The sequence below is a fragment of the Hypanus sabinus genome, chromosome 9 (assembly GCF_030144855.1).
Source record: "Hypanus sabinus isolate sHypSab1 chromosome 9, sHypSab1.hap1, whole genome shotgun sequence".
NCBI classification, from domain to species: Eukaryota; Metazoa; Chordata; class Chondrichthyes; order Myliobatiformes; family Dasyatidae; genus Hypanus; species Hypanus sabinus.
The window spans coordinates 40,111,856-40,129,187 of record NC_082714.1 but is presented as its reverse complement, the minus strand read 5'-3'; the positions used below and the strand labels follow the sequence as shown (position 1 = coordinate 40,129,187).

The following is a 17,332-nucleotide window of genomic DNA, read 5'->3' as shown; positions in this document are numbered from 1 at the left end:
CTTTTCTTAGATAAGGGGCCCAAAACTGCTCACAGTACTCCAAGTGTGGCCTGACCAAAGATGTACCACATCTTTGCTCTCATAATCTTGTCCTTTCCAAATGAATGCTACCATTGCATTTTCCTTCCTTACCAAAGGCTCAACATACAAGTTAACCTTTAGGAAATCCTGCACGATGATTCCCAAGTCCCTTTGCACCTCTGATTTTTGAACTGTCTCCCCATGGAAAATAATCCATGTCTTTATTCCTTCTGCAAAAGTGCATGACCATGACTTCCCTACACGATATTCCATCTGCCACTTCTTTGCCTAATTCCCCATTTCTGCAGGCTTTCTGCAGACTTTCTGCAGACTCGCTGCTTGCTCAACACTACCTGTCCCTCTACCTATTTTTGTATCATCTGCAAACTTGGCCACAAAGCCATTAATTCCATCATCCAAATCATTGGCATATAAGTTGAAAGAAGCAGTCCCAACACTGACCCCCACTGCATACCACTAGTCACTGGCAGCCAACTAGAAAAGGCTGCCTTTATTCCCACTCTTTGCCCCCTGCCAGTCAGCCTAACTTCTATCCATGCTAGTACCTTTACTGTAATAACATGAGCTCTTATCTTGTTAAGCAGCCTCATAAGCAGCACCTCGTCGAAGGCTTGCTAAAAATCCAAATAAGCAATGTCCACTGACTCTCCTTTCTCTATCCTGCTTGTTATTTCCTCAAAGAATTCCAACAGATTTGTCAGGCAAGATTTCCCTTTATGAAAACTGTGTTGACTTTGGCCTATTTTATCATGTGCCTCCAGGGACTCTGAAACCTCATCCTTAATAATGGACTCCAACATCTTTCCAATGACTGAAGACAGGCTAAGTGGTATATCATTTCCTTTCTTCTGCCTCCTTCCCTTCTTAAATAGTGGAGTGACATTTGCAATTTTCCAGTCTACTGGAACCATTCCAGAATCTAGTGATTCTTGAAAGATCATTGCTAATGCCACTGCAATCTCTTCAGCTACCTCTTCCAGAACCCTGGGGTGTAGTCCATCTGATCCAGATGACTGACCTACCTTCAGACCTTACAGCTTTCCAAGTATCTTCTTCTCAGCAATAGCAACAACACTTCCTTCTGCCCCCTGACACTCTCACATTTCTGGCATTCTGTTAGTGTTTCCCACAGTGATAACTGACACAAAATACTTACTAAGTTAATCCGTCATTTCTTTGTGACTCATTACTACCTCTCCAGTGTCATTTTCCAGTGGTCTGATATCCCCTCTCATCTCTCTTTTATTCTTTGTATCTGAAATAATTTTTGTATCTTCTTTTATACTATTGGCTAGCTTACCTTCATATTTCATCTTTTCTCCCTTTATGGTTTTTTTAGTTGCCTTCTGTTGGTTTTTAAAAGCTTCCCAATCCTCTACATCTCCACTAATTGTCACTACATTATTTGTTCTCTCTTTTGCCCTAATGCTATCATTGACTTCAATTGTCAGGGAAGGTTGCCTCATCTCCCTTCAGAATACCACTTCTTCTTCTTTGGGATGTATCTTTCCTGCACCTTCCAACTATCCCCCAGAAACATCAGCCATTGCTATCCTGCTATAATCCCTGCTAGTGTCCCCTTCCAATCAACTTTGGCCAGCTCCTCTCTCATGGTTTTTCAGCTTCCCAAATATCTTTACTCCACTGAAACACTGATATATCAAATTTTAGCTTCACCTTCTTAAACTGCAGGGTGAACTCTAACATTTTATGATTACTGCTTCTTAATGGTTCCTTTACCTTAAGCCCCCTAATCAAATCTGGGCCACTACATTACACCCAATCCAGAACTGTTGTTCGCCTAATGGGCTCAACCACAAACTACTCTTAAAATGCCATATAATAAACTCATGTGGTTCCATTGTTTAAAAAGGGTTCTAGAAGTAAGCCTAGCAATTATAGACCTGTCAGTTTGACATCAGTGGTGGGTAAATTATTGGAAAGTATTCTTAGAGATAGTATTAATAATTATCTGGATAGACGGGATCTGATTAGGAGTAGCCAGCATGGATTTGTGCATGGAAGGTCATGTTTGACAAACCTTATTGAATTTTTTGAAGAAGTTACGAGGAATGTTGACGAGGGTAAGGCAGTGGATGTAGTCTATATGGACTTCAGCAAAGCCTTTGACAAAGTTCCACATGGAAGGTTAGTTAAGAAGGTTCAGTCGTTAGGTATTAATGCTGGAGTAATAAAATGGATTCACAGTGGCTAGATGGGAGATGCCAGAGAGTAGTGGCGGATAATTGTTTATCGGGATGGAGGCCGGTGACTAGCGGGGTGCCTCAGGGATCTGTTTTGGGCCCAATGTTGTTTGTAATATACATAAATGATCTGGATGATGGGGTGGTAAATTGGATTAGTAAGTATGCCGATGATACTGAGGTAGGAGGTGTTGTGGATAATGAGGAGGGTTTTCAAAGATTGCAGGGAGATTTATGCCGGTTAGAAGAATGGGCTGAACATTGGCAGATGGAGTTTAATGCTGAGAAGTGTGAGGTTCTACATTTTGGCAGGAATAATCCAAATAGAACATACAGGGTAAATGGTAGGGCATTGAGGAATGCAGAGGAACAGAGAGATCTAGGAATAACAGTGCATGGTTCCCTGAAGGTGGAGTCTCATGTAGATAGGGTGGTGAAGAAGGCTTTTGGAACGCTGGCCTTTATAAATCAGAGCATTGAGTACAGAAGTTGGGATGTAATGTTAAAATTGTACAAGGCATTGGTAAGGCCAAATTTAGAATATTGTGTGCCGTTCTGGTCACCGAATTACAGGAAAGATATGAATAAATTAGAGAGAGTGCAGAGACGATTTACTAGGATGTTACCTGGGTTTCAGCACTTAAGTTACAGAGAAAGGTTGAACAAGTTAGGTCTCTATTCATTGGAGCATAGAAGGTTGAGGGGGGATTTGATCGAGGTATTTAAAATTTTGAGAGGGATAGATAGAGTTGGCGTGAATAGGCTGTTTCCATTGAGAGTAGGGGAGATTCAAATGAGAGGACATGATTTGAGAGTTGGGGGCAGAAGTTTAAGGGAAACACGAGGGGGTATTTCTTTACTCAGAGAGTGATAGCTGTGTGGAATGAGCTTCCTGTAGAAGTAGTAGTGGCCAGTTCAGTTGTGTCACTTAAGGTAAAATTGGATAGGTATATGGACAGGAAAGGAGTGGAGGGTTATGGGCTGAATGCGGGTAGGTGGGACTAGGTGAGATTAAGAGTTCGGCACGGACTAGGAGGGCCGAGATGGCCTGTTTCTGTGCTGTGATTGTTATATGGTTATATGGTTATTCTACAAATTCCCTCTCTTGGGATCCAGCACCAAACTGATTTTCCCAGTCTACCTATATATAGAAATCCCCCATAAGTATTGCAACTTTGCATTTTTTACAAGCTTTTCTATCTCTCTGTAATTTTTAGCCTGCATGCTTGTTACTGTTTGGATATATAGCATCTTACAAGTAGCATTCACAAGACAAACAAAAATTAATCATGAACTATGTAAAATTTTACATGAAAACAAAAAAGAACCAAAAAAAAGTCCATTTTAGTGCAAAATGGTCGAAGATGTCAAAATGTTGGAAAACTGTAGTGATTAGGGCTTTGCTGGTTGGTTCAAGAACCGAATGGTTAAGGCAAGTTACTCTTTTTGAATCTCATAGTGTGGGACTACAGGCTTTTATATCTCTTACCTGTTGGTAGCTATGATTAGATGGCGTGGTCCAGATGATGGAGATCTTTGATGCTAGATGTTGCCTTCTTGAAGCAGCACCTTCTACAGATAATGCCAATGGTGGGAAAGGATATTCCTGTGATGTATTGGGCAGAGTTCATTACTCTCTGCATGTTCTTACACTCCTGTATATTCCAATTGCCGTACTAGACCATAGAGTCATAGAACACTTCAACACAGAAACAGGCCCATTGGCCCAACTAGTCCATGTCAAACTATTATTCTGGCTAGTCCCATCAACCTACACCCAGACCATAGCCCTTCATACCCCTCCTATTCATATACTTCTCCATATGTCTCTTAAGTATTGAAATTGAACCCACATCCACCACTTCCATTGGCAGCTCGTTCCACACTCTCAACGCCTTCTGAGTGAAGAAGTTCCCGTTAAACATTTCACCATTCACCCTTAACTCATGCATTCTAGTTCTAGTCTCACCCTATCTCAGTGGAAAAAGCCTGCTTGCACTTGCCCTATCTGTACCCCTTCATAATTTAGTAAATTGATTAAATAATTTGATTAAATCTCCCATGTGCTCCTTTGTGATGTGAAATTTCAGAATCAGAATCAGGTTTATTATCACCGGCATGTGACATGAAATTTGTTAACTTAGCAGCAGCAGTTCAATGCAATATGTAATCTAGCAGAGAAAAAGAAATGATGATAATAATAATAAATAAACAAGTAAATCAATTACATATATTGAATAGATTACCAAAAAAGTGCAAAAACGGAAATACTGTATATTGAAGAAAAAAGTGAGGTTGTGTCCAAAGATTCATTGCCCATTCAGGAATCGGATGGCAGAGGGGAAGAAGCTGTTTCTGAATCTCTGAGTGTGTGCCTTCTGGCTTCTATACCTACTACCTGATGGTAACAGTGAGAAAAGGGCATGCCCTGGGTGCCGGAGGTCCTCAATAATGGACGCTGCCTTTCTGAGACACTGCTCCCTAAAGATGTCCTGGGTACTTTGTAGGCTAGTACCCAAGATGGAGCTGACTAGATTTACAACCTTCTGCAGCTTCTTTTGGTTTTGCGCAGTAGGTCCTCCATACCAGACAGTGATGCAGCCTGTCAGAATGCTCTCCACTGTACAATTGTAGAAGTTTTTGAGTGTATTTGTTGACATGCCAAATCTCTTCAAACTCCTAATAAAGTATAGCCGCTGTCTTGCCTTCTTTATAACTACATCAATATGTTGGGACCAGGTTAGATCCCCAGAGATCTTGACACCCAGGAACTTGAAGCTGATCACTCTCTCCACTTCTGATCCCTCTATGAAGATTGGTATGTGTTTCTTCGTCTTACCCTTCCTGAAGTCCACATTCAGCTCTTTCATCTTACTGATGTTGAGTGCCAGGTTGTTGCTGTGGCACCACTCCACTAGTTGGTATATCTCACTCCTGTACACCCTCTCATCCCCACCTGAGATTCTACCAACAACAACAACAACAACAGGGAATAAGGGAATAAGGTCTAACCTATTCAACCTTTCCATGTAACTCAAGTCCCAGCAACATGCCTGGAAATTCTCTCTGCACTTTTTCGATCTTATCGATGTCTTTCCTGTAGGTAGGTGACCAGAACTGCACACAATACTCCACATTAGGACTCACCAACATCTTATACAACTTCAATATATCATCCCATGATACAACCAATAAGGTTAGTTCAACAGTGCATCTGTGGTTCTTTAGAGTGTTTGATGATAAGCTGAACCTTTTTAACCTCCTAAGAAAATAAAGATGCCAATGTGCTTTCCTTATGATTGCATCTATGTGTTGGGCCCAGGACGGGTCATCTATTATGTTAACACCCAGGAATTTAAATCTGCTAGCTCTCTCCATTGTAGATACCCCAATGTACATTAGTGCATGCTAACCCTCCTGAAGTCAACAATCAGCTCTTTGTTTTACTGGCATTGTGTGAGAGATTGTTGTTGCAGCACCACTCATACAGATGACCTATCTCACCCCAGTGTGCTACTCCTCATCACTTGTGAGTCGTCCAACAACAGTAGTGTTGCTGGTAAATCTGAAGATGCCATTGCAGCTATGCTTAGCCATACGTTCATGTGTATTCAGAGCGTAGAGCAGGGTACAAGTTGTGTTGATGATCAGCAAAGAGAAGATGTTGTTACCAATCCTCACGTTGGAAGGACTTGCTCGACTATTTGATTTAATTATGTTAGATCTAGGGTCACAGCCAGAAGGATAGTAGATTTACGAAGGGATATGGATTGAGTGAGTGGCAAAAGACTGTCAAACGAAAATTAATGTGGGGAAATGTTAAATCATACACTTCAGTAAGGGAAATCACAAGGCAGATAATTATCTTAATGGAAGAACACTGAAGGTGAGTGAAGTGCCCAATGCCAGTGACATCATCCTGTATGGTCTCTTCCTAAGAGTCCAAGGGTTTGATAAACTGACAATGATCACCTGCCATTAAGTATGAATTTTAATAGCAATCTTTTACACAAGCTACTGATTGAGGTGCATATAGTCTGTCTAAAACCAATTTCCATTCTTACATCAGTATGATACAACCTTGGACCTGAACAATTCAGTCTATATTAAGGACTTAGATTAAAGGCCCAAACATATTGTTGCAAAACAAAAGCTGAAGATGCTGGAAATCTCAAGCTACAGTAATGTCATAAATCAGGCAGTATGTGTAACGAAAGAAATAGAGTTTTCAGGTTGATGCATGAAGAAAACTCATTAACCTGAAATTATTAACAATACCACACTCCATAGAGGCTGCTATATTTGCTGAGTATTTCCAGCTTTTACTGTATTGTGAATCATCGAGCAATACAGCACAGGTATCGGCCCTTTATCCCAACGAGTCCATGCTGACCATTGCGCTCATCTGCTGGTCCCAATTGCCTGCATTTGGCCCATGTCCCTCTTACGTCTTTCTTAAATCATGCTATTGTACCTGCCTCAACCACTTCCTGTGGCAGATCTTTGTATTCACCATCTCTGTGGAAAAGTTGCACCATAGGTCCTTCTATGTCCCTAAGATTGATCTCCCCTAACCTGGGGAAAAGTCTGTTCTCATCCACCTTAATCATAAAACATAGCGCAGTACAGGCCCTTTGGCGCATGATATTGTGCCGACCTTTTGACCCACTCTAGATCAATCTAACCCTTCTGTCCTACATAACCCTCTATTTTTCTATCATCTATGTGACCATCAAAGAATTTCTTAAATGCCCTTAATGTATCTGCCTTTACTAACACCCCTAGCAGAGCATTCCATGAACCCACCACTTTCTGTGTAATAAAACTCTCTCTGACACCCCCCCCCCCCACCATACCTTCCTCTTTTTGGATATATACCTCAAGAATGGTTGAAAAGAGATTATTATTTAATGAATATACTGTTGGTGACTGGTAAAAAGACTCTTACTAGGAAATGGTTATCACAGGAGAGCCCAGCTTTAAATACATGGATGGAAATTACAATGGACGTTTACAAAATGGAGAAGGTAACAGCATCTGTTAACCATAAGCTGGAACAATTTGGTTTATACTGGGAAAAATGGTTTAACTACATAATGCCTCATAGGCCTGATTTTATTCTCACAAATCAGTGAATCCGTTGTAAAAAAAAATCACTCCCTATTTGTACATAGTTCTTTCCTTTTGCTTGATTTTTCTTTCCACTCTTTTCTATGTGTATACCCCAGATAAATTCTTTGTGGAGATTTGTGATATATATGATTATATGATATATATGTACAATGTCTGAAATACATCTTATGGAAATGTTTGTTTGATGATGAACTTCAATAAAAAAATAAATTACAAAAAAAAAATTATGTCCCCTTGTATTAGCTATTTCCATCCAGGGAAAAGTATGGTATCCACTCTATCTACTGTATATCTCTTATTATCTTGTTTACCTCAATCAGTTCTCTGTCATCCTCCTTTGTTCCAAAAAGAAAAGCCCTAGCCTGCTCAAACTATTCTCAAAAGACATGCCCTCCAGTCCAGGCAGCATCCTTGTAAATCTCCTCTGCACTCTCTCTAACACTTCCACATCTTTCCTGTAATGAGGTCACCAGAACTGACTACAATAATTCAAATGTGGTCTAGCTAAAGGAATAACATTTGCCCCCTCCAATTATCTGGTATGCCTCTCATAATTTTAAATATTTCTATAAGTATCCTCATTCTCCTAAGTTCCAAGGAATAAACACCTAGCCTGGCCAATTTCTCCCTATAAATCAGGCCCTCCAGTCCTGGTAATGTCCTCATAAACCTTTTCTGCACTCTTTCCAGGTTAACCACATTTTTCTTATAATAGGGTGGCCAAAATGACATAATACTCCAAGTAGTGCACAGAAAATTCTGCAGGAACTCAACAGGTCAGAGAGCATCTATAAAGGAAAATGGACAGCCGATGTTTTGGCCGAGACTTTCCTAATACAGACTCCTCCTAATCATGCTCTGTCTATTCAAATGCTGGTAGATCCTGGACCCTTAGTATTCTTTGCAGTGATTTCCCCACCACTGATGTCAAGCCCATTGGCCAGTAGTTCCTGGCTTATCCTTGCTATCCTTTGAAACCAGGAGCCAACAGTCTTCTGGAACTTCAGCACTGGCTAATGATGAAGCAAATCTCTCTGCAAGAGTGTCCTACAAAGTCCAAGGATGCATTCTGTCAGGCCCTGGGGTTTTATTTTGTAAGGCTATAAATCCCTTTTCTGGTAATATGAGTGTCCTCCCAAAATTCTCCACTTGCTTCCTTTATCTCTTCAGTAACCAGGATTTTCTCCTCAGTAACCACTGAGGAAGAATATTCAATAAAAAAATCCCACCCGTCTCCTGCAGCTGAAGACTTAGGTGGCCCTGCTGATCTCTAGAGGGACTTACTCTTTTCCGAGTCATCCCACTATCACAACTTGGGACATTGCAGAGTTCGGAGTTCAGTTCCGGCGCCGTTCTGTAAGAAGTCTCTGTATGTCCTCCCCATGAAATGCACAGGTTTTCCCCAGATGCTCTAGTTTCCTCTGAATCCAAAGATGTACCGGGTGGGTTACTTAGTCATTGTAAATTCACCTGCTATTTCGTTAGGGTTAATCGGGTTGTGGCTTGAAGGGTCTACTCCATGCTGTAATGCTAAATAAATAAAATAAAGTGGCTGCACACAGGTAGCAAATTACTTGATGTGATCTACTTTGGTCAACAAAAACCTAAAAATCTTTAAGAGGGAGTTATTGCAGAATGTTGCACAATGTTCTAAATATCTTTGTATATGAAACAAAATTTTAGCAGACACAGCACATAATAGTAAGTGGAATGTTGATATAGTACCAAAGACTTTCTACAAACAGTAGTTCTGAGTACTGGTGTGGGGGACAAGAGACTTCAGAGGGTTATAGACTCAGCCAACTCCATCACAGGCTCCAACCTCTCTATCAACTAAGGGATCTTCAAGAATATGACATCCATCACTAAGGACCTTCACTATCCAGGACGTTCCCTCTTCTCATCAGGGAATTACTACAGGAGCCTAAAGACCCACACGTAATGACGCCCGCTGAACATCGACGGCTCCTCAGTAGAGATCGTTAAGAGCACCAAATTTCTTGGTGTTCACCTGGTGGAGAATCTCACCTGGTCCCTCAACACCAGCTCCATAGTAAAGAAAGCCCAGCAGCATCTCTCTGCGAAGGCTGAGGAAAGTCCATCTCCCACTCCCCCATCCTCACCACATTCTACAGGGGTTGCATTGAGAGCATCCTAAGCAGCTGATTCACCGCCTGGTTTGGAAATTACACCACCTCGGATCACAAGACCCTGCAGCGGATAGTGAGGTCAGCTGAGAAGATCATCAGGGTCTATCTTCCTGCCATTACGGACATTTACACTACATGCTGCATTTGCAAAGCAAACAGCATTATGAAGGACCCCGTGCACCCCTCATATAAACTCCTCTCTCTTCTGCCATCTGGGGAAAGGCATCGAAGCATTCGGGCTCTCACAACCAGACTATGTAACAGTTTCTTCCCCCAAGCTATCAGACTCCTCAATATCCAGAGCCTGGACTGACACCAACTTGCTGCCCTCTACTGTGCCTATTGTCTTGTTTATTATTTGTTGTAATGTCTGCACTGTTTTGTGCACTTTATGCAGTCCTGGGTAGGTCTGTAGTCTAGTGTAGTTTTTTCTCTATGTTGTTTTCACATAGTTCAATGTAGTTTTTGTGCTGTTTCATGTAGCACCATGGTCCTGAAAAACGTTGTCTCGTTTTTACTGTGTACTGTACCAGTAGTTATGGTCGAAATGACAATAAAAACTGTCTTGACTTGACAGAGGCAGCTTTTTCTATCCACCTTCATTATTTCAGAAAAGTTGTGAACCTCACCTTTTTAACCCTTTTATTTGCACGTTTACTTTTGAAGTGACTTCGCACTGTACTGCTGCTACAAAATAAGAAATTTCACAATAAATCTGATATATAATTTGTAAAGATGTGATCACCTATATGTGATGTAGTTACTTTGGAAGCAGTTCAAAGTGTGGAATTCCTGAGATGAAGCAACTTTATGATGAACAGTTGATCACTGCTACTCAATTATTTCTTTAAAATGAGAACTGATGTTCTTTAAACATAATAGTCTGGGGTTTGATAAGATACATGGGTTTTGGTTAATAGGGAAAAGGTTAGGGGCACAGGAAAATGGAATTTAAGTCCAATAATACATCAGGTATGACTTTCTGAATATTGCAACATGCTCAGATCTGCAACAATTACTCTTGCTTTTTGTCTTACAAGACATAACTTGCTCCTCTAATGATCAATGTCTGTGCATCATTTTAACTTTGTACTATTAAAATGAACATGGAATCAGGTTAAACTGCAAAACCTAAGCACAAAATCTTTGTAACTCTTAATCTTTTTTAATGGCTATCAGTAGATGCACTATTCTGATATTCCAGTAGTTTTCATATACAATTATTAGTTTCAGTGTAGAATTTCACTATAGCTGAATAATGGGAACTGAAAGCAGCTGTAATTTTACACCTGTAGAAATATAGTATTATCCCAAGCCCCATGAAACTGAACTTTGCCATACAAAATAGCAGGTAAAGCAGATGTAACAGAACATCTCTTTAGCTTGTCAATGGTTTAAATACCCAAAGACAGATCTGAGTAGCCAAACTTTTTTTCCGTAACTTATTAGTTCTTACATTTCCATATTTAAAATATTTATGTAATTTTTCATATATACAAGATTCTGACCTGTTAGATATTATTTTAAAAATGAATCCTTTAGTGAAGGGTTTTATTGGGGAAGTTTATAACTTATTTTACAACAGCACAATTACCCTTAATTAAGAGTAAGCAAGATTGGGAGAGAGAGCTTAACATGACCCTGCCGATTTGAAGTTGGTTAACTCTTCTTCAATTTGTGCCAATCACTCTTTAATTCAATTTAAAATTGTATATCATTACTATTTGACAAAGGAGAGACTGTCTAAAATGTTTCCTAATGTTGATAGTCACTGTGACAGATGTAAAACCCAGACAGCCGCATTGACACATACGTTTTGGTCGTGTTCTGTACTGAAACTTTTTTTTGGTCTATTTTCTCTACAATTTCTAAAGTTTAAAAAATTAATTTCAACCTAATAAATTGACAGCTTTATTTGGTATAATCCCTCAATATATTCAATGTATTTCTCCATCGGACCAACATATAATTGCATTCGTTACATTATTGGCCAGAAGGGCTATTTTGTTGAAATGGAAAGACGTTTCTGCTCCTACTTTGATACAATGGTTCTCTCAGGTGATGCTATGTCTTAGTTTGGAGAAAATCAGAAGTTGAACTTTTGATCCTCGATTTCATTTTGAGAAAAGGTGGGGTTTATTCGCCCTCTACTATCATCTGTTTTGAGTTAATTAATATGGTTTCCTTTCAATTTCTCTTTAAATGGATTTGAGTTGGCCGATTGATGTTTTTTTTAATGGAAGCTTGTATGATGTATAGCTCCGGGGTTGTGGTCCCAATGGTTTTTTTTTGTTGCTTTTTTTTCTTTTTCTTTCAAAAAATTTTCTTAACACTTTATTTTCTCTTATTATCATTGATATATTGCTTAGCTTTATTAATCTGTTATTTGCTAATTTAATTCCTTATTGTACATAATGACTTAATGTATTTTTTGTTAATCTTCAATAATGAAGATTTTAAAATGAAAATGACATTTCCATAGGTCTGTAATATGAACATGGATCAGAAAATTTGTGTATGACACCAAGATCGGGAGTGTAGTAGAGTGGAAAAGACAATCAAAGCCTGCAGTGGGATATAGGCCAGCTGAAATTTAATAGACAAGGTGTTGCACTTTGGAAGAACTGTGAGTGGTTGGTGATCTGGGACTGCAGATCAGTAATTCCCTGCGAGTCATCACATGCAGATAGGGTCATAAAAAGGGCTGCTGGCACATTGGCTTTCCTTTATTGAGAGAGAGTACAAGAGTTGGGATGCTATAGTAGTACAAGTTATTGATGAGGCCACCCACCTACAGGAAAGAGCAGAGAAAATTCCAAGGATGTTTCTGGGACTGGAGGACCAAAGTTGTAGGAAAGATTCAAAACAGAATATGGGAGATTTAATATACAGAATTATGTAGGGGCATGGATAGTGCAAGTACAGTAAGTTCCCCCCCCCCCCCACAGAGGTTGGGTGGGACTGGAACTAGAGGTCATAGGTTAAGGGTGAAAGGTGAGAGCTGAGGATGAACTTCACTTCAAGGGTGGTGAATACACAAGCTGCCAACAGATTTGGTGGATGCAGGTTTGATTTCAACATTTAAACATAAGTTTGGATTAAGTACATGGATGTGAGTGCATGGAGGAGTATGGTTCAGGTGCAAATCAATGGCAGTAGACCTAGAAGGGCCTTTTTCTGGGCTGTAGAACATATGATCACAAATCTGAAGGGTAAGGTGCTAAAAATCCTGCTACAACTAGTGTAATAACTGAAAACATCACTATTAAGAGTGTGTCACATTTGTTATGGGTGAAGGTTTTAAAAAGCTTAATGACTGGGGGGAAAACCCATGTATTAATCTAATTCTTGATATTTACACTGCAAGATTTCTCCCACCCCCACCGGACATTTGCTAACTTTCCTGAATTAATAGTAATTGGCATATATTCTGTAACTAGGTCAACTTTACTGTGACAAGTCTATTAATCAGAATTCTGCTTCTTAATCCCTGAATGAGCAGCAAAAAAAAACAGCAAGGCCCAAACGTGCCTAGATTCTCAGGTGGGGGGAAAAAAAACACCAAGCTTCCAATGCCTAGAGAAGTTGGTCAAGTAAGCAGGCTGAGCTCATTCCCCTTTCAAGAGGGCCACAACTGTCATAGGGTTTGAAGGCCTGTGCAACTCAATGACAGTGAGTCAGGGCCCCATTTTGGCTCTTGGTAGGGGCACCTATGCCTAACAGGTCATGGCCAGAGAATGGATTACAAGTGGTCCCTCAGTCTTCCAGGTTCAGTTTGGCTAACAAATAAGCCCAAGAAGGACCTTTCTTTCTGCCAACAGGTAGTAAAGGCAAGCTCATTCCCACTGAACAGTGAACTATTACTGTGAAATCTAAATATTAAGACATTGTCTCTCCACTCTTTGACCATTAGTACGAAAGAAGTTGCCCCTTTGGAATAAGGCCTTAAGTGAAGAATGATGCATCTCCTACTCCACATTGCCAGGCAAGAGCACAGCAATAGTACAACTTAATATGGATACAAAGTAGATTGATTAAACCAGCCTGTAAAAAAACAGGAATAAGGAATTTGTCAGCACAATAGACAACTGTCTTAAAAAAAAATGTACAAAACTCAATTTTCCATTTAAACATGTGCACTTTATTGTATTAGTCAGTGTAGGTCCCACAATCTGGCATCAAGTTTTAAATGGTTTGTTTTGTGCCCAGGGATGTAAACCTCACTTGTGTTGTATAAAGGTAAAGCTTTTGCATACCAAAATCAAAGAGGACCGAAAATTTAAGGCGGAAGAGTACAAAACGGGACATTTTCTCGGTTACATAATTTACATATAAGCAATACTACACACAAGGTTAAGTATTTGCTCCCACTTTTGGGCAGCCTTCACAGAGGCTTTATAACCTTAAGACAATGCAATCCTTTACATCAATATTTGGAATGCCTAATGTACAAATCAGTCCTTGAAACTCATCGCGGAACTTCTGGGATGCTTGTTGCCAAAGATACCACCAACACTTTCACTGTTCCAGTTTTTATTCCTGAGACAAGCACTAAAGCCATGCCAATTCATCTCGCGCAATCATTTGTGACAGTTACAGTCCATTTAAAAGCATTTACGGTGGACAATGGAAGGTCCAGACTCATCATACTCTTGTTTGCTAATCCACATCTGCTGGAAGGTAGACAGGGAAGCCAAGATAGAACCTCCAATCCAGACTGAGTATTTGCGCTCAGGTGGGGCGATGATCTAGAAACAAAAGATTTATTAGTACATTTTGTTAATGGCTTACATCAGACAAACCACAAAGCCATAGATTTTAACCAACACAACATTCATAAGCCTGTAATTACCTTGATTTTCATGGTGCTTGGGGCTAGAGCAGTGATTTCCTTCTGCATTCTGTCTGCAATGCCAGGGTACATGGTGGTACCACCAGACAGGACAGTATTGGCATACAGGTCCTTCCTGATATCTACATCACATTTCATGATGGAGTTAAAAGTGGTCTCATGAATACCACAAGATTCCATACCTGTTGGAACAAATAATTTTTAATTAGCAAATTAAACTGCCAGTATCTTAATCAGCAGCACTCAACCACTAGAACATTTACTACTTGTGTCAGTTCATTCACATACCCAAGAAAGATGGTTGAAAGAGTGCCTCAGGGCATCGGAATCGCTCATTGCCAATGGTGATCACCTGACCATCAGGCAACTCGTAGCTCTTCTCCAGAGAAGATGATGAAGCAGCAGTGGCCATCTCTTGTTCAAAGTCCAGTGCAACATAGCAGAGTTTCTCCTTGATGTCACGGACAATTTCTCTCTCAGCTGTAGTGGTGAAAGAATAGCCTCTTTCTGTCAGAATCTTCATGAGGTAGTCTGTCAAATCACGACCAGCCAAATCCAGACGCAAAATAGCGTGGGGCAGGGCGTAACCTTCATAGATGGGCACTGTGTGGGTTACACCATCACCAGAGTCCATCACGATACCAGTGGTTCTACCAGAGGCATACAGAGACAGCACAGCCTGGATGGCAACATACATTGCAGGGGTATTGAAGGTCTCAAACATGATCTGTAAAAGACAGGCGAGATGGTTATTGGCCAAAATTTCAAATTGAATGCCAAGGAATTAGGGGCATCAACATGCTAAACTTTGAGCCACAGTGGTAGAGCAGAATCAGTTAAGCATGCAATGATTTACAGCAAAATTACCACTAGGTAAAAAGCTAGTCAGACTCTTGCAATTATTTACAAGGACTTAAATCCCTCCTCCCTGAACTCCTGAAATAATGGAAACTAATTAAAGTCAATAAATACCCAAACTCAACCTGTTATACCAACAGTATACAATTGAAGATTAGAATAGCACACAAAACATGCATAAGTTAATGGAACTCAAGTGAGAAAGCAAATGAAACCTTGCAATTTCCAGGAAAGAATGTCATCTTTGAAAGATTCCCTGTGAACAAGGATAGGAAAGAATGAAAGGGAGTTTTCAGAAAGAAAAGTAGAGGGCAACAAGGTGGTATAATGTGGTCATTTTCAATTTTGGTACCTGTGTCATCTTTTCTCTGTTGGCTTTGGGATTCAGGGGAGCTTCTGTAAGCAGGACTGGGTGTTCTTCAGGTGCAACTCTCAATTCATTGTAGAAAGTATGATGCCAGATCTTCTCCATGTCATCCCAATTGGTTACAATGCCATGTTCAATGGGGTACTTCAAAGTCAGGATTCCTCTTTTGCTCTGGGCTTCATCACCAACATAGCTATCTTTCTGTCCCATTCCAACCATTACACCCTAAAAGAACAGGGACATCTATTAGTAACCAGTTGTCAACTAATCATAACTAGAATGTAAGCAGTCATTCCTGTACCTGATGTCTTGGGCGACCAACAATGGAAGGAAAGACAGCACGTGGGGCATCATCTCCAGCAAAACCAGCCTTGCACATACCAGAGCCATTATCAACGACCAGTGCTGCAATTTCATCATCCATGGCTGTTTATTACCTATAGAAGAAATGTACAATGATCAGCGTTCCGATTCATATAAATGATCACGGGAAATATGCAAGGAGAAATTATGAAAAATGTCTAATTGTTGCTGGATGCTAATTCAATCAATGTCAGAGACGGAATGGTTAAGTTCTTTTCCCTGTCCGGAATGTCTCCGCCCGGACGCCAGAGGGCGCTAGGACTGCAGCGCCCGCGTTCAACCGGCAGACAAAGGAACGCCGCCGACCGCCCCTCCTATTGCCATAAAAGGCAATGCTTGTACCATTAGCAGGCAATGGGCCAGATCCAACACAACCTGCTGCCACTCCCTAAACGGAACAAAGTCCTCGCACCACAGAGCACGCTGCCGACACTCACCGCCCAAGGAAAGAGGGGTACAGCCAGCCAGCCACATCGAGCTAGAAGCTTCCACGCCAACCCCGCCCCCGCCCCCGCCCGGGTGTGGAGAGTTACCGGCGTGACGCATGCGCCGAGCGCAAGGTGGCCGAGCCGCGAAGCGGAGGGGAGGGAAGGGGAGGGGGACCGAAATCTGCGCTCCACTGCCCGGCCGGCCGTCCGTCCGTCCACCCACCCCGCCGAGAGTCCTGAGGGAGAACCACGCCCCGAGTGGGGACCGTTACCCAGCCGGCAGATGCACCTCACCGACCGGCATCTAGCGCCCATCCCGGTGGCAGGCACCACTGGATGGGCCGACCGGCAGAGGGTATTTCAACACCCAACCCCCACACAATCACCTCCTCTCCGGCGCACAGCAGGCCGAATACCGTCACCAGTCGGTCACTCGCTCCGTGGCATATAAGGACTCCCACGGCTGGCGCTTCCAGAAAGATCCACCATCATCCCGCCCCTCCATCCCAGATAATCCACACTTCAACGCCATTGTCAATTTTTTTCCCTCTCGTTACTTTTATTCTTAAGACTTCAGCTTTAATTCGTCCCCGTTAACATAGCACTTAGTTAACACCCACCTCCAATAACCCTTCCCGGGAACGAAATACTCCATGATGCTCCCATGGAATCTCTCATTGCCCCCTCCCCACTATGTTCCTGCGACGCCACAAACTATATATTTTTTTAAAATGATCTGATTGATGGGATCTTTCCGTTGCGTTTTGAATCCTTACCGTTGGTTTCCCTTCACAGGTGCAAGCCTGGCTTAGCGATCAGCCGGTGAGTTCAATCAAGCCTCAGAGTGCTGCAAGCCGGCGTGTCTGTCGCTCTTATACCGGCCCCGCGAACGGGCCCCGCCCACACCCTTCTGTAACCATAAAAGGGAAGGTTTG

General features: G+C 41.4%; 1 protein-coding gene across 1 annotated transcript; it reads right to left on the bottom strand.

The window, feature by feature from the left end:
* Window positions 1-13,647: 13,647 nt before the first annotated feature.
* On the bottom strand, window positions 13,648-17,307 carry LOC132399287 (actin, cytoplasmic 2). Its single transcript, XM_059979520.1, has 6 exons — window positions 17,174-17,307; window positions 15,908-16,043; window positions 15,592-15,831; window positions 14,670-15,108; window positions 14,382-14,563; window positions 13,648-14,277 (listed from the first exon to the last, which is right to left on the bottom strand). Exons 2-6 carry the CDS (start codon window positions 16,028-16,030, stop codon window positions 14,134-14,136), a joined length of 1,128 nt encoding a protein of 375 aa, XP_059835503.1. The 5' UTR covers window positions 16,031-16,043; window positions 17,174-17,307; the 3' UTR covers window positions 13,648-14,133.
* Between the last annotated feature and the right edge of the window lie 25 nt (window positions 17,308-17,332).

Excerpts from the sequence above, each read along its gene's own strand:
- LOC132399287 (XM_059979520.1), bottom strand. The coding sequence starts at position 16,030 with ATGGATGATGAAATTGCAGCACTGGTCGTTGATAATGGCTCTGGTATG. Across the intron at positions 15,109-15,591 it reads ACAGAGAAAAGATGACACAG|ATCATGTTTGAGACCTTCAA; the intron begins GTACCAAAATTG and ends TGTCTTTTACAG. Across the intron at positions 14,564-14,669 it reads CTTTCAACCATCTTTCTTGG|GTATGGAATCTTGTGGTATT; the intron begins GTATGTGAATGA and ends TTGTTCCAACAG.